At 36.6% G+C, this 24,292-nt stretch overlaps 1 protein-coding gene and 1 pseudogene across 6 annotated transcripts in view; both read right to left on the bottom strand.

Annotated features, from left to right (window-relative positions):
* Positions 1 to 5,971: 5,971 nt before the first annotated feature.
* On the bottom strand, positions 5,972 to 6,455 carry LOC112917454 (protein Cripto-like; annotated as a pseudogene).
* A 13,524-nt stretch (positions 6,456 to 19,979) lies between these two features.
* Positions 19,980 to 24,292, bottom strand: part of INTS13 (integrator complex subunit 13) — a 28,965-nt gene continuing 24,652 nt past the window's right edge. For all 6 annotated transcript variants that reach the window (XM_025995072.2, XM_025995070.2, XM_072765718.1 and 3 more), the window contains 2 exons: positions 21,119 to 21,254; positions 19,980 to 20,341 (listed from right to left, as the gene is read on the bottom strand). In XM_025995072.2, coding sequence (XP_025850857.1) covers positions 20,302 to 20,341; positions 21,119 to 21,254 — 176 coding nt within the window. In that variant the 3' untranslated portion in view covers positions 19,980 to 20,301. The remainder of the gene's footprint in view (positions 20,342 to 21,118; positions 21,255 to 24,292) is intronic.

The raw sequence follows: 24,292 nt of genomic DNA, 5'->3' as shown, positions 1-24,292 counted from the left end.
GGAAAGAGTGAGGAACAGAACACCATCATGAAAGGGGAGAAGCAGAAACATTTTACTAGGATCTTAGAGCAAAGCTTATTGCAGAAATTCACTGGATTGGAAAACAATCTCTCAAAATAAGTGAAATCTTGAGAACTAAAATTTTATTTCTCATATCATCTTATTTTACACTCAGGGACCATGTATTAATTGAAAATAGTCCTTTCTCTTTTTCTCTTTCAAAAAGTAACATCCAATATGCATGCATGCTTTATAAGCATACTGTATATCTGAATATGATGATAACAGTAAGGAGAGAAACTAGAGACTGGGCAAACAGGATGTGGGGGTAAAAAAAAAAGTACCTTATGAGTTTTATATTGCACTCATGTGGTATCTATGAAAAATAGATTAAAGGCACTTTTACGTTTCAAATAATTTTCCAGTATGGAAATAACAATGTTGTTTGTGGGGCAGCCCGGGTGGCTCAGTGGTTTAGCGCTGCCTTCGGCCCAGGATGTGGCCCTGGAGACCCGGAATCGAGTCCCACGTCGGGCTCCCTGCATGGAGCCTGCTTCTCCCTCTGCCTGTGTCTCTGCCTCTCTCTCTGTGTGTGTCTCTGATGAATAAATAAATAAAATATTTTTTAAAAAAGGGCAGGTCTGGTGGCTCAGCGGTTTAGGGCCACCTTCAGCCCAGGGCGTGATCCTGGAGACCCAGGATCGAGTCCCACCTCAGGCTCCCTGCATGGAGCCTGCTTCTCCCTCTGCCTGTTTCTCTGCGTTTCTCTCTCTTTCTCTCTTGTATCTTTCATGAATAAATAAATAAAATCTTAAAAAAAACAATGTTGTTTGCTATTATTCTTAATCTAAAATGTTGAAGTTTATCTCTGCAAAGTTGCTTTTAATTTCTAAAAAGATTTTAATGCAAAACTACAAAAATTATAGTTCAGACCAATAATAACTAACTCCTACCTAGCAATTCACAATAATTAAAGCGTTTTTACATATATTATTGGATATTTTTCATTGTTTTGTTCATTTACTCATTCATTCGATAAGAATTTGATGACTGCCTACTCTTTGCCAGATCCCTGAACTAGGAGTGGGAGATAATATAGATAAACTGCCGCTAAGGGACTCAGTTAATAGTCCAGAAGGGTATGGAGAAATGTAAAAAATAATAACTAGGACATTATAATATAGTGTAATGAATCCAGTAACAGAACCGTATGTTAGATACAGAGTTGAAATTCATATCTTAGAGCACCTGAGTGGCTCAGTCCGTTGCATATTGGACTCTTGGTTTCCACTCAAGTCCATGATCTCATGGGTGGTGGGATCAAGCCCTGCCTCGGGGTCCGTGCTCAGTGGGGAGTCTGTTTGAAGAGTTTTTCCCTCTGCCCCTCCTCAACTCATGCATGCCTCTCTCTCTCTCAAATGAATAAATAAATATTTTAAAAATTAGTAGCTTAACCAAGTTTGGGGAGGATGTTGGCAAAAGTTTTTGAAAGAAGTAATGCCCATGATAGATTTTTAAAATCGAAGAAGCTAGCTAGAAAAGGAGGAAAGTCACTATAGGTGGAAAGAAGGACCTATTTAATGGTTAGAAAAACCAATGGTTAAAACAAACCTGGTGTATTCAGAAACCCATACAAAATTTGGTATTGCTGGAACACAGGGAAAATGGCAGGAAATGAGGCTGGAGAGGCTAGCAGAGCCTGGATTTTGAAAAGCCTTGTAGGCTCCTCAAGGAGTTACCACATTTGAAATTCCTGGAGATAAAGGAAAGAAATAGAAGCATCACAAACATAATCCGTTCATTCCACCCTAAAATAAATCATATGTTCCAATTCTTGAAAAATCTAGAATAATTTTTATCCTTTTTTATACTTAACTTTTTGGTTTAGCATGCCTGCTCATTTCAACATTAAACTGCTCATTTCAACAGTAAACCGGGGCATCCCACCTTTGGAGTCTTTGGGGGTCTGTAAGAGTTATTATTTGAGTTTCCATTCAGCATAGCGAAGGTCTTCTAGAAACTGGCATCATAACTGAACTCTGACCTGAAGCCCAGCTATGGGCCCTTTTCCTTAAAAGAGTACCTTTCATAACTGATACTTCTACAGTATCAATGTTATTAGAAAAACTAGACACAACAGAATGGGAAATATAAGAGCACACCCTAATCCATAGAACAAAAATACAAAAGCCTCCTGTTTTATCCAAACTTGTCTCAGAATCAATTAGTCAAGCTTGGCATTCACAAGCCCTCCTTGCCTTATCCAAGCACTCTCATTTTCTTGGGTCGTCCATCTCTGAGGAAGTAATACAGGATATAGCCACACCTTCATAAGGACTGTCTTCAATGACAACATTTCTCAGCTACTGGAGTGGCTCTGTTCCAGTCTATCTGGAGCGATTTGTACGCTCATCTTCTAGTTTCCTGACACTTTTATAATCAGCAAGGGATACATTGGCAGCCTCCCAGTTTCCCCTTGAGTTCAGCCAATTGCACCTGTCAAGTCAGCTAAAACAAAAGTGTCTTCATGATCATAAGCATATGTCTGAGACTCCCCCAGTTTCTCAATAGATTCATTCATTCTTCATTCCTACAGAAAGAATTCTACCTCCTGACATGAGCATAAATACAAAATTTGTATGGGATGATGCATCTGACTTAGCATGTGACATAATTATGAAAACTCAGTCTTCTAAGGAGATCTCATCATTTACTCGGTTACATGATTTATATGATTCCTTCCTTTCTGAGTTTCCCAAATTTGAAAACTCCTCTATGTTACCAGAAAGTATGGGCTCAAAGAGTATAAAGCATTTTCTTACTGACTGGTACTCAGGCATAGATCATGTAGCTTTCAGCAAATTCATAAGAACTAGCAAACCTTTGTCAGGCAACACAGTATTTAACCTGGATTCTACTGAAATGGTAATAAATCACCCACATAACTCCAAAAACATATTGACAAGAAGATATGGGACTATTTATGATGTTAACACTATACAAGGTAAGATTGCGGTAGTTTCTTACTTCTCTATTTTTCAGTGAATCTTTATAGTAACAAGCAGTAACAGCAAGTGTTGATCAAAATATTAAGATTAAAATATCTAAATATTAACTGTGGTGAAATTATGAGTTTTTTAATTTCCTTCTCTATATATTTTCTGTATTTCCCAATAGTTCTACAAGGAATATAATGATTTTCAGAAGTAAAAAAATTTAAGATACACTACACAAGAAAAGTCAACAAGAAAATATAGTATCGGGGCACCTGGGTGGCTCAGTGGTTGAGCTTCTGCCTTTGGCTCAGGTCGTAATCCCAGGGTCCTAGGATCGAGATCCACATCAGGCTCCTGCATATCCTGCTTCTCCCTTTGCCTGTTTCTGCCTCTCTCTGTGTGTCTCTCATGAATAAATAAATAATAATAAAAATCTTTAAAAAAAAGAAAATACAGTACCATCTTATGCCCCATACACATTAAATATAATATTCAAGTATATCAAAGGATTCACAATCCTGTAAGAAACTTCAAGCTATCACTTGGACCATGCTTTGTCTAGTTACTATTATTCCTAAATTATATGAGAAAGACTTAATCATCTGTTACACACTTATACTTGCTAACAAAGTCAGTTTCTATTGATAAAGTTGACACCATCTTTTCCCATTTAGCTTCTATCTCATGATAAACTATAAACACCTGCAGTATTGTGATTAAGAATTCAGTATCTACAGTCAAACAGTAGTTTAAAGTCTAGTTCTATAATATACTATGTGTGTCACCTTGGATAGTTACTTAATTTTATTATATCACTTACATCATTTATACATTGAGGATAAAGTTATCCCAATATATTTTTTGTGAAGATAAATTGAAATATGCACTTAGCAGAATGCCTGGTGTATGGTGAATGTTTATGAAATACAAGCTGTTATCGCTGCTCATCCTCTCTTCTCTGTACTAGATACCCCATATCAGAATGATTTTCTTAGAACTTGTTTTTTTTTTAGAACTTGTTTTATATGGAAACACATGTAGTATAACTTTCATGGAAAATTTCAGACAATGTTTAATTCTGGGGAATTTCTTATGTTCGAATTTAACATCTAAATTAAATAGGTGCTCACCATCCCAGCTGGAAACAGAGTTTCCAGAAACATTGTTTAAACAAGATGCAACCAGCAATTTGAATTGCTTCAAGCAAGAAAGATTCTGGCATTTGCTCTCCATTCTGTATCTCAGAAACCTGAGGACATGTCACACCCAGCTAAGCATTTCTGTCACCAAGGAATGGTAATGCTAATGGAAACTGAGCCTATTTCAAGCTCGTCTCCCTAGGAGTCAGAACATATAACTGTTAGTCTCATGAAATATGCAACAGGGTTCAGGTCTCACCTTTAAAAAGTCTTTTTGGGGGGCGCCTAGGTGGCCCACCCAGTTAAACATCCAACTCTTAATTTTGACTTAGTTCACAATTTCAGGATCATGAGATCAAGCCCCAAGTGGGACTCCCCGCTGGGCGTCGAGCCTTCTTAAGAATCTCTCTCTTTCCCTCTCTCCCTCTGCCCCTCTCCACCACAGCTCACATGCATGTGCATTGCACACACACACACTTTTTCTCCTGCAAAAACAAAAATAAATTAAAAACTCTTTTTGTTGTTCATCAAGTGACTGCCCCATTCTGTCTTCTAGATTCTTTGTTCTTTTTCCAATAGTATGACACTCCTCATCTTGCCCACTCGGTGCCACCCACCCACAGTTTCTAAAGCCCCCATCCTTGTTTTGTAGCAGCAAATCCCCATTTTTGTGATAATTAGTAACCTCATCTCCTTCCCAGACAACATCACACCATATCTATGCAGAGCTTGAGTTGCTTTCCAGCTTCTTTGAAATTAAATATCTTTTTTTTTATATTTCCCATTTTTACTGGGCATACTCACATACACAAAGTAGTTTTAAAGTGGGTTTTACCAATACATAGTTTTATCACCTAGTTTACAAGTAAATCTATTGTGAACATTTTCTCTTTTGCAACAGTTAATATGCTTGTAAGGTATGGAGAAAACATAACCTATTAAGCTCTCTTGTTGGGGAGATTTAGAGAGATTTTTTTCCCAAGGAAGACTTCATTCTCTCTACAATGCATTGAGAAAAAAGGAGTGTCCTTGTCTTCTACAGCTTTCTTTCTTCTTTTCTTTTTTTCTTCTACAGTTTTCTATGAAGGATAGAAACTTGCCTTTCAACTTAGCTTTTTAACTTGCTTCTTGGGCTCATCTAATCATCAACCAAGCAGTTCATTTTATTTTTCCCAATCTCTCTCTCTGATTTCTTCCTCTTTTCTACCCTGTCTCCCTGTCTCCCTGTCTCCCTGGTATACACACACACTTCTAATACTACAACACCTGCTTCCTGCCCCCTTGCCTGCTCTCTTTACAGAGGCTTCCTTTCTTTTCCTTTTAAAGTTAAGGTTAATTGATTTTGATCAACTCTAGTAAAAACTTTAGCCTCAGGTCCATATTAGGAGTAACCTTTAATAATTTGAAGATAGAATTCAATTGTTTAAGGAAAATAGTAAGAAACACTTGGTCGAGATCCATTGTATCAAGAAACAGATCTTGGTCATAGTGTAGATATAGCTGACTTTTTTAAAAATAGATTTTATTTACTTATTTGAGAGAGAGAGTGGGGGAAGAGGCAGATGCCCCACTGAGCAGGGAGCCTAATGTGGGGTTCAATCCCAGAACCCTGAGATCATGACCCAAGCCAAAGGCAGACGAATAACCAACTGAGCCATCCAGCTGCCCCTATGGCTGACATTTTTTTAAAGACGTTTTTGGAGAGGGCAGGGCAGAGGAAAGTAGTTGGTACCTTAAGGTAAGGTTAGGGACCATGATGAAAATCTATTCACTATTTCAAGGAAATTACCAAATGATCATCTCTAGTTAAGACACTGGAGTGACAGCTTTTACAGGTTATGAAATTTTCATGACAAATATTGCATATGCAAGTGTCCACTGACAGTAACTTTGTAGAGCAAGGCAGATGCCAGCTAGCAAAAAAGTGGTGCCCGAAGACAGTGTTAATTCTGGAGTCCTGGAAACCAGGAAATGCTCATCTATCACGTGGCCATCACACTCTGGCAGAAATGTCTGCCGAAAGCAGTGTAGCCAGCCGCGCCAGCATTTACACATGGAACATCTCTTGGGCAGCCAAGTGTCATGGGGCACAGACTCACAGTTCTCTTTTAGAGAATCGTGCTCAAAGTTGCAACCATAAAAGGACGGCGGGGGGCGGGGGGGGGCAGGCACAGAAGGATCCCAGCATGCAGGTTCCCCCATTCAGGCAGCAAGTTTTGTTTAACTCCTTACCAGCAACTAATTCCAATTCAAATGCTTTGGAAATGGCCATAATCAAAATCACCCTGCAACAGAAGCACTCCATCTTTCTGAGGTCCATAGCTTCTAACAAGTCAGGGGAAAAAAATGTCAGCATGGCTTTCATTCATGGACATTGCTAAAATACCCAAAGGAAAACATGAATTTCATGAAATGAAAAATGGGAATTTAGCAAAAAGAGTATCTCAGAGAAGGATGTTTTCCCCAGAAGGTCTTAGGAGGAGCAGGATGTCCTGAGAGATTGGGGGCTCATTACTGAGCTGGGTCCTCAGGAATGCTTTGACCTTAGCCAGGGAGCCAGCCCAGCCAGTGGCCTAGGAGAGGCCAAATAAATGTCTTAATTGAAATTAAAGCACTAGTTCATTTCTACATCTTTGTTGCATTGTATGACTTTAATATCCTGAACTTTATTTTTATTTTAAAGATTTTATTTATTTATTCATGAGAGACAGAGAGAGAGGCAGAGACACAGGCAGAGGGAGAAGCAGGCTCCATGCAGGGAGCCTGACGTGGGACTCCATCAGGGATCTCCAGGATCATACCCTGGGCTGCAGGCGGCGCTAAACCACTGTGCCACCGGGGCTACCCTATCCTGAACTTTAAAAGAAAAAAAAAAAATCTCCATTGAGACACACATATACGCACACACACACACACACACACACACACACACAGATCAGGTTAGGAATTTGCACCCATGGCCTCCAACCCAGGAACCAAGGTTACTTGACGAGCTAATTTTGGTATTTTCTTCATACTATCATTTAAAGTTGAAAAGATTAGGAAATTTGGAAACAACAAATTTCATGAATATGTCAAGGCAGCATTGAGCCAAAATGCAAAATCAACCAACTGATTATGAGGGAAGATTAAGAGGGTAAGAAGAGGGAAGGGAAGAGGAAAAAGGAATATAGAAGAGGAAGGGCAGACAGGGCTTGAGATGGATGAATCTGACTCTTGAGTAGATAGAGGAAGTGACTCAAATCCAAGGCTAAATAAAAACAGTGAGAGAAGTCAGTCCCTTTCATCCCTCTCTGGGGCTACTTATGTGGTCCACAAATACAGGATGGTCTACTAAGGCACACATGTATCTACTGAGTATCAATAGCTGTTTTCCCACTTTCCTAGGTGAACCAGGTCAAAAAGTGAATATGGGAGAAACAAGTCAACCATTCAGACATCCTTCAACACTTAAATCAAGAGTGGTATTTGTTTATACTTGTTGAAATTTCTTTCTTATTTGCTCCTTCGAGTCAAACCAGCACATTTCCAACAATTGTTAATCCAATTCAATTGATAACAGCAACTATTGGGCACAGACTTCATTTCCTAATCCCTCATGGCACATTTTATGATCAAGCAACTCAGCTCACTTGACACTTGAAATAAAATCAGTAAATGAGTATCTTTCAGACCCAGAGAGCAGGCTGCAATTTAATGCAACTCATCAAATACTATTGGATTGGATTCTCAGTATTCTCCTCAGGAATTTACTCTTTGTGCCACAGATTCTGGGGGCCTGGCAATTCAGATGCTTTTGACCATTGGACTGAGGCTGTCCACAAGTACTCCCTGCCACAGTTACATGCTCACACTGAACAAAACAAAACAAACAAAACAGTCTCTACTCATTTGTAAAGAAAAGAAAGTGCTTTATTTTTTTTTCTAAACTCACTATCTAAATTCCACTAACCCTAAAAAAATTGTATTAACTACCCTGAGACCAGGGTCTACTATTATCTCCTGGTATAACAGCGCTTTATATTTAGTCAATGGCAGTTCTCTGAAACTGTGTCCTAACAGAAAAGTCCAGGAAGTGATGTTTAACCCAGGAAAGCCTGATGGAAATGTCCATCCAAACTTTGCATATACTATGTTATCAGAAAACAAAATTGGCGCAATTGACAACATCACATAGATTGAGATCTGCCTTATTCTGGAGCCAGACAATGGGTCATTAATTGAAAACAGCATTCTTGCTTCATCTAGCATAGTAAATAGCCCCTGGATTAGAAATCTTTTTCTGAAAAAAAAAAAAAAAAAAAGAAATCTTTTTCTGCGCAGCCCTGGTGGTTCAGCGGTTTAGTGCCGCCTTCAGGCCCGGGCCTCCGGGCCTGATCCTGGAGACCTGGGATCGAGTCCCACGTCGGGCTCCCTACATGGAGCCTGCTTCTCCCTCTGCCTGTCTCTGCCTCTCTCTCTGTCATGAATAAATAAATAAAATCTTAAAAAAAAAAAAAAAAGAAATCTTTTTCTGGCTCTGTTGGTTAAGTGTATGTATACTGATTGTGGTAGCAACAGCAGGTGTAGCCTACCATTTCTGTAAGACATATAAGACTATATATATATATATATATATATATATATATATATATATATATATTCATATATATATATATATATGAATATGACTTTTCTTATTCCTCAGTCCCTGGTGTTTCAAGGGAGAAATTTAGTGAGTAATATCGACTAAGAAATGTATGTATTAAGGTCCTGGAAGCCACCTATCCTAGAGTGTGAAGCTATGCCTTCACCTCATTACAGAGAGGGGTACCACTGTCTTTCCAACATCAACCTTACACAGAAAATATAAACTCTGACACAGAAACAAGAGCCACTATTCTCCCAACCTCCCAAAATATCAGCTCTTGTTCCATTATGAAATGGATCTCATTACCTGAGGAAAAGTAAGTGATGCTATCAGAAATCCATGTGCATCAATAACTGCATTAAAAAAACAAGGCTAATTGATCTAGAAATTAGGAAACAACTGATGAATCAAATTGTCAGAAAATGAGCAATAAATAATTTATCCTCTCGTTAATTGAATTAACACACTACCAATTAATGGTAAACACTTATTTCCTCTTGTAAGCTTGGATGATCAATTATAGATTTATCTCATTCAGGTCACCACTACCATAAACAAGTCATGTAATGACTCATTGGTTGTGGAGAGAAATTGCACCATTGGCAACAGCATCTCCAAATGTGAAAAATGCCATAAATGGCCAATCCAAGTTACTCATTATGAGCGTCAGCACAAGGACACAAATAATTTAACATTAAATAATAAATTCTATAATAAGTTAAAGTTCTACTATACATGAGCAAAGAATTATTAGATCTTCACTTCTCCATTGTATTTTTGCCTCTAGATTGCTAAACAAACTCACCATACTGATTTTAAGACTACCAAAAAGTAACAAATCTTCCTTTAATTCTATTCTCTTATCAAACTATCATAACAAGCAAAGACACATTTGTTACTATACTTCTGGAACCGCTGACAACATTTACATCTTCTACTTCTAACTTCATTCAAGTGACATTTTAATAGCTGCAATGGAGTTTCTACTTTTGCCATTCCATGGAAATAGTTATCAGTATCTTGGTTGGCGTACCCTTTGGTTGGCCTTATCTTAGACTTTAGTCTTCTGAACTTCTCTACGGGTCCTATGACACTTCTTTATTTTTCCTCTTTTATTTTTCCTTCTTTTCAACCCCTTTATTTTTTTTAAATGTATTTCTTTATTTGAGAAAGAGAGAGCATGAGCCAGAGGCGGTGCAGGGCAGAGGGAGAGAGAAAGAATCCCAAATAGACTCCCCACTGAGCACGGAGCCCACTCAGAGCTCCACAAAGGCTAGATCCTACAACCCATGAGATCATGACCTGATTTGAAACCAGAAGCCCGGTACTTAACTGACTGAGCCACTTGGTCACCCCTCCTTTGCCCCTTTAAACATGATCCCTAACGCCTGTCCTTTAAGGTGTTAAGTACATAAATATAATGTGACATCAGTTTTTGAATAGAACAATATTTTCTCTCTCCCTTTAATATTTTAATCTAAATAGGCTTGTTATTACTCCCATTTCTTACTAAGAAAGAAATTACAGGGCATTTTAACTCAATATCACTTTTTCTCCCTTAGAGCTTTTCACTTTCAATTGATTCGGAACAACCATGGAATTAATTTAAAATATTACAATTGGAACACTTCTAAGCAGACACGAAGTAGGTTCACACCTTTCAACTAGGAAGAACTTGTTTCAACATGCAGTTTCCTACATTTATAGTTTCTATTGAATATTCAGACATAATATAAAGCCAAATATATATATATATATTGAACCATATGAAATTGCCAATATTCAATTATGTTTTGCATGTAAAAATGGCAATTTCATACAGGTCAATCAAATGTGTTCATTTTAATTATGGAAATAAAGATCTCAACAAAAGAAAACTAGAGAAGTATAAATCCAGATCCCAGAGTTTCTAAAACTTTACAATAATATGGAAATTTCTAGATTTGTTCACATCAGCAGCATGTCCATAACAAAATTAGCATTTGGACACTTTTGTCCTCTACATAGGTGTAATTGTACTGGTGAATTTCATTGAAATGTGCCAGTAATAACAAAGCAAATAACTCAGTGCTTCATAAAATAATCTTGAATAAAGTACCACAGATTGTTTTGTCCTACCTAAGTGTACCATAAAGTTAGAAATACAGGAGCAGTATTCAACTGATTATGAGGGAAGATTAAGGGAAAGTGACCCTTAATTACAAGATTAAGGGAAGGTCACTTGGTGACCTTCCTCCAAAACTAAGCTGTGTATTGTTCAGGTTAATTCTTAACACTTACATGAAGCATCAATATCATTCAGTCCACATATTTAAAAAGTCTATGCTACATTAAGTGATAACGATGCTTGCACATGTCCATATCATGATTTTGAACAAGATTCAAATAAAATGGAACTTTGTGGAGCAAAATCTCACAATATTTATGACTGTATTTTTTTGTCAAACATATCATGTAATAAGAGGACTGTGAATATTTTGTCTTACACTATGATTACATAAATATAGGAGATTTAAGTAGATAGAATCTTTTTTTCACTTTTATTGAAATATTATTGACGGGCAGCCCGGGTGGCTCAGGGTCTTCAGGATTACACCCTGAGCCGCCTTTGGGCCAGGGTGTAATCCTGAAGACCCGGGATCGAGTCCTGTGTGGGGTTCCCAGCATGGAGCCTGCTTCTTCCTGCCTGTGTCTCTGCCTCTCTCTCTCTCTGTGCCTCTCATGAATAAATAAATTAATTAATTAAAAAAATATTATTGATATATAACATTGGGTAAGTTTAAGGTGTACACTTGGTTTAATGCACATATATTTGGAAAATGATTATCACCATAGCATTAACTATCACTTCTACTACAACCCATAATTACTATTTTGCTTTTGTGGTGAGAACATTTAATATCTACTCTCGTAGCAACTTTCAGGTATATTATAGAGTATTACTAATTATAATCACAATGCTGTGCATTAGATCCCCAGAATTTGTTCCAATCTTATAACTTATTTGTGTACTTTGACCAATGTTTCCCTATTTCCCCCAACCACCAGCCGTTGGTAACCATTGCTCCATTTTCTAGGAGTTTGGATATTTTTAGATTTCACATGTGAAACATATCACACAGCATTTATCATTCTTTATCCTACTTATTTCACTTGGCATTAATGCCCACAAGGTCCATCTGTGCTATTGCAAATGGCAGGATTTCCTTCTTGGAAATATTCATGTCGAATATTCCATTGTATAAAAATAGCATGTCTACTTTATCCATTCATCCATTGATGGATATTTTCCACATTTTTGCTATTCTGAATAATGCTACAGTGAGCATGGGAGCATGGGAGTGGTGGGCTTATCTCTTCAAGATCATGTTTTTACTTCCTTTGGATATATACCCAGAATTGGGATTGCTGGTCATATAATAGTCCTATTTTTAATGTTTTAGAACCTCCATCTTGTTTTCTACAGTAGCTACTCCAATTCACAGTACCACCAACAGGTTACCAGGGTTCCATTTTCTCCACATCCTCCTCAAAACTTACTATATTTTGTCTTTTGGTTGATAGCCATTCTAACAGTTGTGAGGTGATATCCTATTGAGGTTTTGATTTGCATTTCCCCGGTGATTAGCAATGTTTAACACTTTTTCATGTACTGTTGGACATATGTATATCTTCTGTGGAAAAATGTCTGTTCAATCCCTCTTTTGCTATTGAATTTATGAGGTCTTTACATTTTTCCTATATTAACCTCTTATCAGATCTATAATTTATAAATATTTTTTCCCATTCCATACTTTGCCTTTACATTTTTATTTATTTATTTATTTATTTATTTATTTATTTATTTATTTATTTATTTAGCTTTGTAGAAGTTCTTTAGTTTGAGATAATCCCACTTGTTTATTTTTGTTTTTGTTGCTTGTGCTTTGCGGGTCTTATCCAAAAAAACATTGCTAAGTTCAACATCAAGAACTTTTCCCCCCTTTTCTGTGTGGTGTGTTATGGTTTCAGGTGTATGCTTAAATCTTTAATCCTTTCTAAGCTAGTTTTTGTGAGGTACAGGGGCCAATGTCATTCCTCTGCATGTGGTTATCCAGGTTATTTATTTATTTATTTATTTATTTATTTATTATTTTCTAAATATTTTATTTATTTATTTATTCATGAGAGACACACACACAGAGAGAGAGAGGCAGAGACACAGGCAGAGAAAGAAGCAAGCTCCATGTAAGGAGCCCGACACAGGACTCGATTCCAGGTCTCCAGGATCACACCTGGGCTGAAGGCGGCGCTAAACCGCTGAGCCACTCGGGCTGCCTATCCAGGTTTTTTAAACACCATTTATTAGAGACTAGCCTTTCCCATTGAGTACTGTTGGCTTCTTGTTCCGACAATAGTTGACTGTATCTGTGAGATTATTCCTGAGCTCTCAAGTGTGTTCTATGGCCTATGTGTCTATTTTTAGTGCAACACTATACTATTTTGATTAGATAGTTTTGTAGCATAGTTTGAAATCAGGAAGTGTGAGTTCTCCAGTTTTGCTCTTTCTCAAGATTGCTTTGGCTACTCAGGATCATTTGTGATTCCATACAAATTTTAGGATTGTTTTATTTCTGTGAAAAATGTCATTGGAGGTTTTGTAGGGATTGTATTGAATACACAGATGGCTTTGGGTAGTATGGACATCTTAACATTATTAATTATAATTCCTTCATCTCCTTGGTTAAATTTATTCCTGTATTGTTTTCTTTTTGATGTTATTTTAGGTGTGGATATTTTATTTCCTTTTCCGACATTTCATTGTTAGTGTACAGAAATGTAACTGAATTCTGTATGTTGATTTTCCATCCTGAAACTTTTCTGAATTCTTGATTAGTTCCAACAAGTTATTTTGGTGGAATCTTTAGGATTTTCTATGTATAAGATAGTATCAATTACAAAGACAGTTTTGCTTCTTCCTTTCTGATTTCGATGCCTTTTATCTCTTTTTCTTGCTTGATTCCTCTGGCTAGGACTCCCAGTACTATGCTGAATGAGTGGTGAGAATGGGCACCCTTATCTTGGTCCTGATATTAAAGGAAAAGCTCTTGACTTTTCATCATTGGCTATAATGTTAGTGGTGGCCTTGTCATATATGGCCTTAATCATGTTGATATATGTTCCTTCTATACACAATTTGTTGAGCATTTTTTATCGTGGAAGGATGTTTTGTTAATGCTTTTCTGCATCTATTGAGGTGATTTTTACCTTTCCTTCTATTAATGTTGTGTATCACGTTTATTGGTTTGCATATATTGAACCATTTTTGCATCCCAGGGATAAATCTGACTTGATCATTGTGTATAAATAATCTTTTTTTCGAATGTGCTGTTGAATTTGGTTTGCTAATATTGTGTTAATATTTTGTTGAGAATTTCTATCTATATTCATCAGATGCAGCTTTTTGGTAATGTTTACCTGGCTTTAGCATGAGGATAATGGGGCCTCATAGAACGAGTTTAGGAATGTTGTCTCTCCAATTTTTTGGAAAAGTTTGAAAAGGATTAGCATTACTTCTTTAAATCTTTGGCAGACTTCACCAATGAAACCATCTAGGTGTAGTTTTTCTTTGTTGGGTGTTTTTTTTTTATTATTGATTCAATTTTCTTCTTGTTATTGTCTGCTCAGATATTCTATTTCTTTGTGTCTCAGTCTTGGCAGGTTATAGGGTTCTAGGAATTTATCCATCTCTTCTAGGTCATCCAATTTGTTGGGATATAATTGTTCATAGTAGTCTCTCATTATCCTTGGTATTTCTTTAGTGTCAGCTGTAATGTCTCCTTTTTCATTTATAATTTTGAGTCTTCTCATTTTCTTAGTTTAGCTGAAGATTTGTCAGTTTTTGCTATTTGTAAATCAGCTTTTAGTTTTGTTGATACATTCAACTGTTTTTCTGACCACTATTTCATTTATTTCTGCTCTGATCTTTCCGCTAACTTTGGGCTATGTTTGTTCTTTTTCTAGTTCCAAGAAGTGTACACTTAGATTGCTTATTTGAGATCTTTTTTCTTAATGTATATGTTTATCACTACAAACTTCCCTCTTTTGCAGAATAGAATAATTTTGGTATGCTGTGTTACCATTTTGTTTCAAGATATTTTTTTAAATTTCTCCTTTGACCTCTTTTTTGACAGATTGGTTGTTCAGGGTGTGTTAATTTTCACAAATTTGTGAATTTTCCGGTATTCTTCTTATTGATTTCATATCATTGTGGTCAGAATATATGTTGTATGCTTTCAATCTTCTTAAATTTGTTAAGATTTGTTTTGTGACCAATCATGTGATCTATTCCAGAGAATGTTCCACATGTGCTTGAGAAGAATGTATATTGTGCTGCTCTTGAATAGAATGAATATTCTATATGTGTCTTTTGGTGAATTTGGTTTAAAATATGGTTCCAGTCAAATGTTTCCTTTCCATCTGGAGTTTGGCCAGTGTTGAAATTGGGTAATTGAAATCCCCTACTATTATTGTGTTATCTATTTTTCCCTTCAGATCACTTACTATACACTTAATATATTTAGGTGGTCTGATTTAGAGTGCATTTATACTTATGAGTATTCTATCTTATTACTGAATTGACCCCTTTATCATTATTCAATAGACTTTTCTGTCTCTTGGTAGTGGGTTTTTGTTTTGTTTTTTTGCTTAGCCTATTTTGTCTAAGTATAGCTACCCTGCTCTCGTTTGGTGGTTTCTATTTGTATGGAATATCTTCTTCCATCTTTTCACTTTGAGCCTATGTATATCCTTAAAACTGAAGTAAGTTTCTGGTAGGCAACATATAGTTGGGTCTTGTTTTTTAATCCGTCTAGCCACTCTGTGTCTTTTAATTGAAGAATTCAATGGATTTTCATTTAGAGTGTTGATAGGTAAGGACTTATTACTAATGTCATCTTATTTTTTTCTGGTTATGTATTTCTCTTGATCCATTTTTCCACTCTTGCTGACTTCTTTTGTGAAATGATGATTTTCTGTGGTGGTTTGTTTTGATTCCATTCTTTCCTCTTTTGTCAATGTACTGTAGATTTTTGCTTTGTGGTTATTATGAGGCTTACATCAAGTATCTTATAAGTGTATCTGTATATTTTACACTGATAAGAACTTCAATCACATACAAAATCTCTATGCTTTTACTCCCTTCCCATTTTTGATGATGCACTTTACTTTTTGTGTTCATTAATGAATTATTATAGCTATAGTTATTTTTAATATTTGTCCTTTAAGTCTTATACTAGAATTAAGTGGTTAACATTCTATTATAGTATATAGTATTAAGAGTTTTCTGAATTTGACTACTTACCTTTTCCAGTGTGTCATATATTTTCATCTTACTAATTAGCATCCTCTCATTTCAATTTGAAAAACTCCTATAGTATTTTTCATAAGGCAGGTCTAGTGGTGATTAATTCCCTCAGCTTTTTTTCCCCCTCAGCTTTTGTCTGGGAAAATTCTTTACCTCTCCTTCATTTCTGAAGGACAGCTTTGCCACAAAGTATTCCTGTTGGGAAGGGAGGGGGAGGAGGTTGTAGTTTTTGGTTTTCTTTTCCTTTCTTTTCTTTCAGCACTTCTGCTAGATCTCTCTCTCTTCTGGCCTGTAAAGTTTCTCCTGAGAAATCTGCTAATAGCTTTATGGGAGTTAATTTGAAAGTTAAAAGCCCCCCCCCTTTTTTTTTCTTGCTTTTAAGTTTTCCTGTTTTTGATTTTTAAGGGTTTTTGTATAATATATCTTGAAGAGAATCTCTTTAAAGTTAATTTTGCTTGATGACTTAGGAGATTCATAAATTTGGATATCCAAAATTTCCCCTAGGTTTGGGTTCTCAGCCATTATTTCTTTATTTTTTTTAAAAAGATTTATTTATTTATTCATTCAGAGAGAGTGAAGAGAGAGGCAGAGACACAGGCAGAGGGAGAAGCAGGCTCCATGCAGGAAGCCCGATGTGGGACTCGATCCTGAGTCTCCAGGATCACACCCCGGGCTGCAGGCGGTGCTAAACCGCTGCGCCACAGGGGCTGCCCCATTATTTCTTTAAATAAGCTTTCTGCCCCCCCCTTTTCTTGTCTGTCTGGAATTCCAATCATTCACAAATTGATTCTTTAGATGGCATTCCATAGAACACCTAGGCTTTCTTCACGCTTTCATTCTTTTTCTTTCTCGTCTGACTGGATAATTTTTCAAAGTCCCTGTCTTCTATCTCACAGATTCTTTCTTCTGACTGATCTATTGTTGATGCTATTTCATTTTCCTTTTTATTTCATCTATTGTATTCCTCATCTCTAGAATTTCATTATGATTTTTATCATTTTGTTCACATTTTTTCCTGATATTGTCAAATTGTCTTTGTGCTTTCTTATAGCTCATAGAGTTTTCTTAAAACAGCTATTTTGAATTCTTTACTGGGTAAATCATAGGTCTCCACGTCTTTGGGTTCAGTTACTGAAAGACTGTGATCCTTTGGTGAGGTTATGTTACTTTGATTTTTTCATGTGCCTTGAAGTTTTTTATTGCTGACTTTTCAAGGAACAGTCAACTCCTCCATACTAACTGCCTTTGGGAGAGCGCTAGACACTATCAGCCCTCCCAAATTCTGAGGCTATCTCAGACCATCTATGGGTACATCTGTTCCACACTCCTTGCTCCTTCTTGTGGCAACATTATTAGCTTGTATGCCTTCTTTGGATCCTGCAATGCACCAGGCAGAGTGCTATCAGCCTCTCTCACTTTCCCAAAGGTGGCACTAAAGTTTGTTTGATCTCTCTTCGGCTTGCAGATTTGAGCCATTTTTCTCCATGTGTACACTATCTGATTTCTCACCACTGCCATCGAGAGTATGCACAGCACAACAGCAAGAGTGGCGGGGGTGTGACTGAGGCATGCGGAGTGGGGTTCCCCATGGGCCAGTTGGGGGAACCATGGGTGAGAAATTCCTAACAGCTTGTATGTTTCTTCCAAGAGTCTGCAATGCAGTCAGTAGGATTCACGTTCCTTTAATGCCCTCCAAGAGTCCTATCTGTCGCTCTTTCAGTCTTTTCCTGTCTCCCAGTCATGTACCTTGTGATTCAGTACTCTAGTTGGGTAGAGAAAGGAAGCCTGCTGGCAGTGTCCTGCACAGCTGGGGAAGCCAAGTGCTCACTCACACATTCTCCTTTTCACCTGTGGGACAAATAATGGGCTGAAGTCTCTCTTGGCCTTAAGCTGTGCTGCCTTGGAGGAAGAGTGATGCAGGTAAAGTCAAGCTGTTTCTCATACCCACTTCAAATCCAGACTTATATTTGTCTTGCTCCAGTGGTGTGCTGAAACTCCTCTAGAAATCTGGACTTCCACAAAGGCTCTCTTGTCCAAGGGGAATTGTCTAAGGTAGTACATTTTAGGGGCTACTGGACCTTGGCTGAGAAGGACTGGATCCAGTCCATTAACTAGTACTTGGTCCCTAGCTGGGGCCAAGATCTGTCTACCTATCACACACAGGCAAGACTCCTCCCAGGTTCTTTGGCATATAAAGGTGGATCCTGCAGTTCCCTCAAAGGCACTTTTGTCTTGGGTGAATGCTACATTTTTATTTTTGAGAGTGGAAAGAGTAAAAAATGAGAGGCATCTTTTGCTACCATGATGCTATTGTCAGAATCTTTTCATTTAAAGTGTACCTGTTCTCTCAAGGGTAACTTTGATTCCTACAATCATTAAATGCATGCTTAAGCTTAGGTTTCAGTATTGAATGGGTGGCTTTTTAAACATTTAAATTCTATTTCTCTTGACTAGTAAGTCCTTGATATGGCTTCTGTTTCAAAAGAACCAGCAACTAAATCATCCTTCTATGTTTGTCCTAAAATGGTCGCTTCCATCAAAAGACTGGAATGTGATCTCAAGACAAGGCCAACTATAGCCTGACTCTCTGTAGGGGTAGGAGATGCTCAAAGGACATTTAATTAAGTAGGTTAAAGGAGTCAGCGAGATAATGCTGACAACCAAGAACATGGAATAATACAGAAGGCTCCTGGCACAGTAATTCTAAGTGCAACCATGTATGTATCACCCATCCCCCTTGGTAGAGCACATTAACAACAGTACCTAAAAATGGAGATTGCGAGGTAGATAAGACAAGACTGTCAACAAGTAGCATGGCCTTAGCACACTGGAAAGGGAGAAGCACACTGGAAAGGGAGAAGCATAAGAGTACAAAAGGATCCCAATCTTTGAAGATGCATTGTGAAGGAAACATTTTTGGATGAAGAAATAAACTAGGTCAGGACTTTGTATTGAGATATTAAAGAGATTTAACTTGGGTAAAAAAAAAAAAAAAAGAAATAAACTAGGGATTCCATGTGGGCATGAGTTGAAGACACAAAAGATCAGAACCCAAACAGAATTAAATATAATGCAATAATTCAGGATTGGATTATAGCTCCTTAAATTTTCAGGCCTGCCCATTCTTGTGTAGGATTTACACATGGTGGTAAGGATAAAAATGGCTCTATCTTAGTGGAGAGGACAGGGCTGAGACCAACACAGGAGTTGATAAGAGAGAGCAATGTAAATTTCACTGGCTTGACAAGGGAGCCTGCCGAACCCTTGTTCAAACAACAGGAGTTTTAATAGAAAATACTGAATCTCTATGTTTAAACAAAGCTTTTGTCCTCCTCTACTAAACTCTCAAAGAAAAATGACAAGCCTAGAATTAGCATTCAACACTGAAACACGTTTCTTGTAGCATGTTATGAGCCTCTAGCTGAAGAAGCACAAGAAGTCTCATCAAACATACACCACACAACCATGACATTTCTGAGAGGTAAGGAGATCAAGATTCTATTCTGGGCTAAAAAACAACCTAGTATCTTTCTTTTCTTCTAAGTCTATGAAGTAATCTTTATGTTTTCAATATGAAAAGTCAATGGACAGTACATTTTTAGCAGGAAAAAAACCCGCAACATTATTCAAATGGGTAAACATAAATTCTGCTTTTAAAAGGCCAATACATACACAAAATAATTTAAAGTAAAATATAAAATAAACAAAAACAACATTCTTATTTGGAAAAGCACTGTATATGTTGCAGACTAACAGGAAGGATTTTATATCAAATATTGCAAATCTCACCTAAATCCTGATAGTTTTAATTTTTAAAAATTGTTAGTCATTAAATGAACTATCTTTCTTCTAAAAGAATACTCCCAATATTTTGCATTTCAGAAATTTTAATAGTTTTATTTGGCAAAGAGAAGCCTAAGAATTTTTTAAAAAACATTTCGAGAGGGAACATCCTTTTACCATAAAATAAATTTGTGTGATTTGGGAGGACAAATTTCAAATGTATATTTTTTGATATATGTGCCAATTTTACAATTAATACAAAAAAGATAAAGTTAGTTGAAATATTTTAAAAATGTAAAAACCAGTCCAGGCAACGTAACTATACAATCTTGCTGTAAAAGTACTTATATCAAATTCTGCCCAAAATATGTATGCAATATAGTAAATTTTAGTTCTTCAAGTCATTCTTCACTGCCGGCTGGCTTTGCCATTTTCTGCTGTCTCCATTCTGAAAAACAGAAGGAAAAAATGAGCTGGTAAAATAAAATGTTCAGTAACTACTCATATTTTTTCTCCAACTTTCACCCGAAATTAAACTTTATATATTCATAGGACAAAAGAACATCAGTCCTCTAGAAAAGGACTACAATTAGGGTCCCTCTGGTTACTCTGCCTCCCTTGTTTCGCAGATGAATGAAAACTGAAGCTCAGAGAAATAAACTAATTTTGCCAAGGTTTCATTTCAAAGGTCACTTTTTCTATGATAACTCGTCAAGCTTAAAGCAAAGGGAAAAAAAAGCCCTACCATTTTGCCAAAAATTTATTTCCTTTTCTGCTAAATAAACTCATTTACCAATACATTTTCAAGAGGTCTTCCAAAAAGGATATTAAAATAATCAGAACTGACACTTATTTAATTAAAATCAACACTCCTAATACTGTATTACTTGATAGAAAGGTATTTCTCCCCTATTTTTTTCTCCCCTATTTTTTTTGTAAGATTCAGTATTGTACATTAAGTGTTCCCCGATTTTTCCGTCTATGATGTCTACTGAGCAATGAAATGCTCTAAGGAGTAAATACTTTCAGGGTTCCAATCAATATAATCAAGTCTTTTATAAGTACCAAGAATCAAAAAACTTAATTTTTTCTCTTTATAGGTAACATGTATCAACTTATTATATTAGTAATAAAAATTGCTGAACACAACAAACAGCAGTGTTTACTACTTTAATTTTTAATAAAGCAATTAGCAAAGCCAGCTTCTACAATATATAATACAGACCCATTTTCCTCTTTAAGATGTTGATATAATTCAGCTCTGTTATTAACAGAGTTCAAACGTCCAGCAAACTCCTGATGCTTTCTGGAATTGGCAGTATTGATTCTATTACTCCATAGGGATAATAAAGACACTGGCCCTGTGACATGTAAAAGAAGAGGAAAAAGGCAGAATAATTCATTACTTCAAGATTTACAAATTAAAAAACTTACCTTTAATTCCATTGTTCATTTTATATAATTAAAGCAATAAAATCCTTCCTTTATTCTAAATGTTTAGGGGTCACCAAGACCCCAAGACTACTAGTCTGGTGATTTGCTGGAAGGATTCAAGTAATTAAACATAAAGTCATAGTCTGAACTAAAAATCACTGCTGCAACAGAGTAAGGATATACAGCCAGATCAGTAACAGCAAAAGATACACTAAGCAAAGGACAGAAGAATCCACTTGCAGGCTTTCTATGCTCTCTCCCTACAGTAGGGGTTTACACCAAGGGCACAGTCCCTCCAGCAGCAAAAATGTAGCCATGTGTGCACAAAATTTTTGCAGGGAAAGCCTGTGTAAGATTCAGAATCCTGGGTTTGTTTGTTTTTAAAATGTTTTATTTATTCATGAGAGACACACAGAGAGAGGCAGAGACATAGGCAGAGGGAGAAGCAGGCTCCATGCAGGGAGTCCGATGTGGGACTTGATTCTATCCAGGATCACGCCCTGGGCCAAAGGCAGGCACCAAACTGCTGGGCCACCCAGGGATCCCCAGAATCCTGGGTTTTTATTAAGAGCTGGACACAAGGGCATTCTCCACCAAACTACAATTACCAAAAGTCCAGACTGTCAGGTGGAAAGCAAGTGTTCAGTTCAGATGTAAGACCAAATAACATCATCATTTAGGAAACGTTTTAAAAGCCAATTTCCCAGATGCTAACCAAAGGCCAAATTTGTAACAAATTTCTCTTTCCTGTATAATATGAGAAAAAGGCAAAGCACTAGCACAGCCAAAACAATTTTGAAAAGTAGAATAAAGAAAACCCACTACCTGATTTTAAGACTCTGCTAATAGTGATCATAAAAGTATCATATTGGCAAAAGGAAAGACACATGGACCAATGGAACAGAAAACCCAGAAATAAACTCTCACATATAAAATCAACTGATATCCGATAAACATACAAAGGCAACTCAAGAAAAAGTAGTCTTTTCACAAATGCTGCTGGAACAATTAGGACATTACATAAAAAAAAAAAAAGAACATTGACTCATATCTTACACCATATGGAAAAAATAAAAAAAACAAACTCAAAATGGATCATGGCCTAAATGTAAAATCTAAAAGTACAGAACTCCTTAAAGAATATGTAGGAACAAAAAAAAAAAAAAAAATATGTAGGAACAAACCCATGTGACTTTGGGCAAAGCAAAGATTTCTTATAGATAACACCAACAGCATAACCATAAAAATTTTTTTACATACTGGACATCATCAAAATTGAAAACTGCTCTGCAAAAGTCACTGTTAGGAGAAAGACAAACCAGACTGGAAGAAAATACTGCCAAATCACATACTCAATAAAGCATTTGTATTCAGAAAAAATAAAGAATTCTCAAAATCCAACAAAAAACCCTCAGCCCAATTAAATATAACCACAACACCTGAATGATCCCTTTATTATTAAATAAATATGTACGGATGGAAAAAAAGGAATTGGAACGAGGCTCCATCAGTCATGAGGGAAATAGGGATTCATTCGAACCACATCAGTCATGAGGGAAATAGGGATTCGAACCACAATGAAATACTACTATATAACCTAATAGAAGAGAAAAAAAAAAATCCAACTGCTCTCGAGAATGCAGAACAACCAGAACTCTCATTAACTGCTGCTGATACAATGATACAGCCAGTTTGGAAAAATGAGTTGGTAGATTCTAATAAAGCTAGTTATTTCAATTGGATAAAAAAACCCTTTGACAAACACACAATGCAGATGAATCTCAAATGCATTATGCTATGTTAAATAGGCCAACCTCAAAAGGCAGCATACTTTGTGCCTTTTTCAGAATGACATATTAATGAAATTATAAAGTATGCTGCCTTGAGAAAACACCAATGGTTATGAGGGGCTGGGGGTAAGGGGAGTGTAGGATGATTACAAAGGCACAGTCCTGGGCAGCCTGGGTAGCTCAGTGGTTTAGCGCTGCCTTCAGCCCAGGGCATGATCCCAGAGACCCGGGACCAAGTCCCACATTGGGCTCCCTGCATGGAGCCTGCTTTCCCCCCTCTGCCTGTGTCTCTACCTCTCTGTCTCTCTGTTTCTCATGAATAAATAAATAGAATCTTTTTTTAAAAACAAAACAAAACAAAACCCAAAGGTGCAGTACTAGAGAATCTTTTGGGTGATGGAACTGTTTTTTTATACCCTGATTGTGATGTGGGTTGTCCTGCAACTGTATACACTGCCTAAACTCACAGAATTGCACACCAAAAAAGAGGTTAAATGATTGCATATACATTTTCCAAAACTATATTAACAAAAGTCTTTTCTTTTTCTTATTATAAAACTAATACAGGTTCATTAGATAAAATTTAGAAAACAACATATAAAAGAGGAAATAAAATCATCCATAATACCACTGCTCTAACAACTTTAAATATTCCAGTCATTCTTCAAGGCCAATCTATATCAAGAAAATTACATTTTGGTTTTTCCGTTATTGCATCATACAAAGAGAGCTGCAAAGATTTTCACCAAATCTAGAGGGCTTGTTTGAATAGCCCATGTAGAGTATACATCAGGCACAAAATTCATTTTGGAGAGTCTTGGGAAGTCATTTTCCAAAATAAATGAAACTCAAGTATATAATAAAAGGCCCATAAAATTTGCTGATCAGAAGAGACATGTGACTTAGGTTTTAAAACAGAATGGAAGAAAAAACAAATTTCAAGTACTAGCCTTGAAAGGAAAGTTACAAGGTTTGAAAACAGCAATTTGCAACCAAGTTGCTTCTCATTCCGGCCACTCTATACAGTGCCTCCTGTGTGAAGCATTAGCAATCTATTTAATTTAATTTAAAGTGAAAAGCGGTTTAAATGTGTATGCAAACTTCTTTTTAAAAATAAAATGGGGATCATGGTATAAATGGCTTTGTAGCCTGCTTTTTTTCCCCTTTACCTTCTA

This window comes from Vulpes vulpes, chromosome 8 (assembly GCF_048418805.1).
Source record: "Vulpes vulpes isolate BD-2025 chromosome 8, VulVul3, whole genome shotgun sequence".
Taxonomy (NCBI): domain Eukaryota; kingdom Metazoa; phylum Chordata; class Mammalia; order Carnivora; family Canidae; genus Vulpes; species Vulpes vulpes.
Note: the sequence above shows the minus strand (reverse complement) of the source record. Positions and strands in the feature narration are given on the sequence as shown.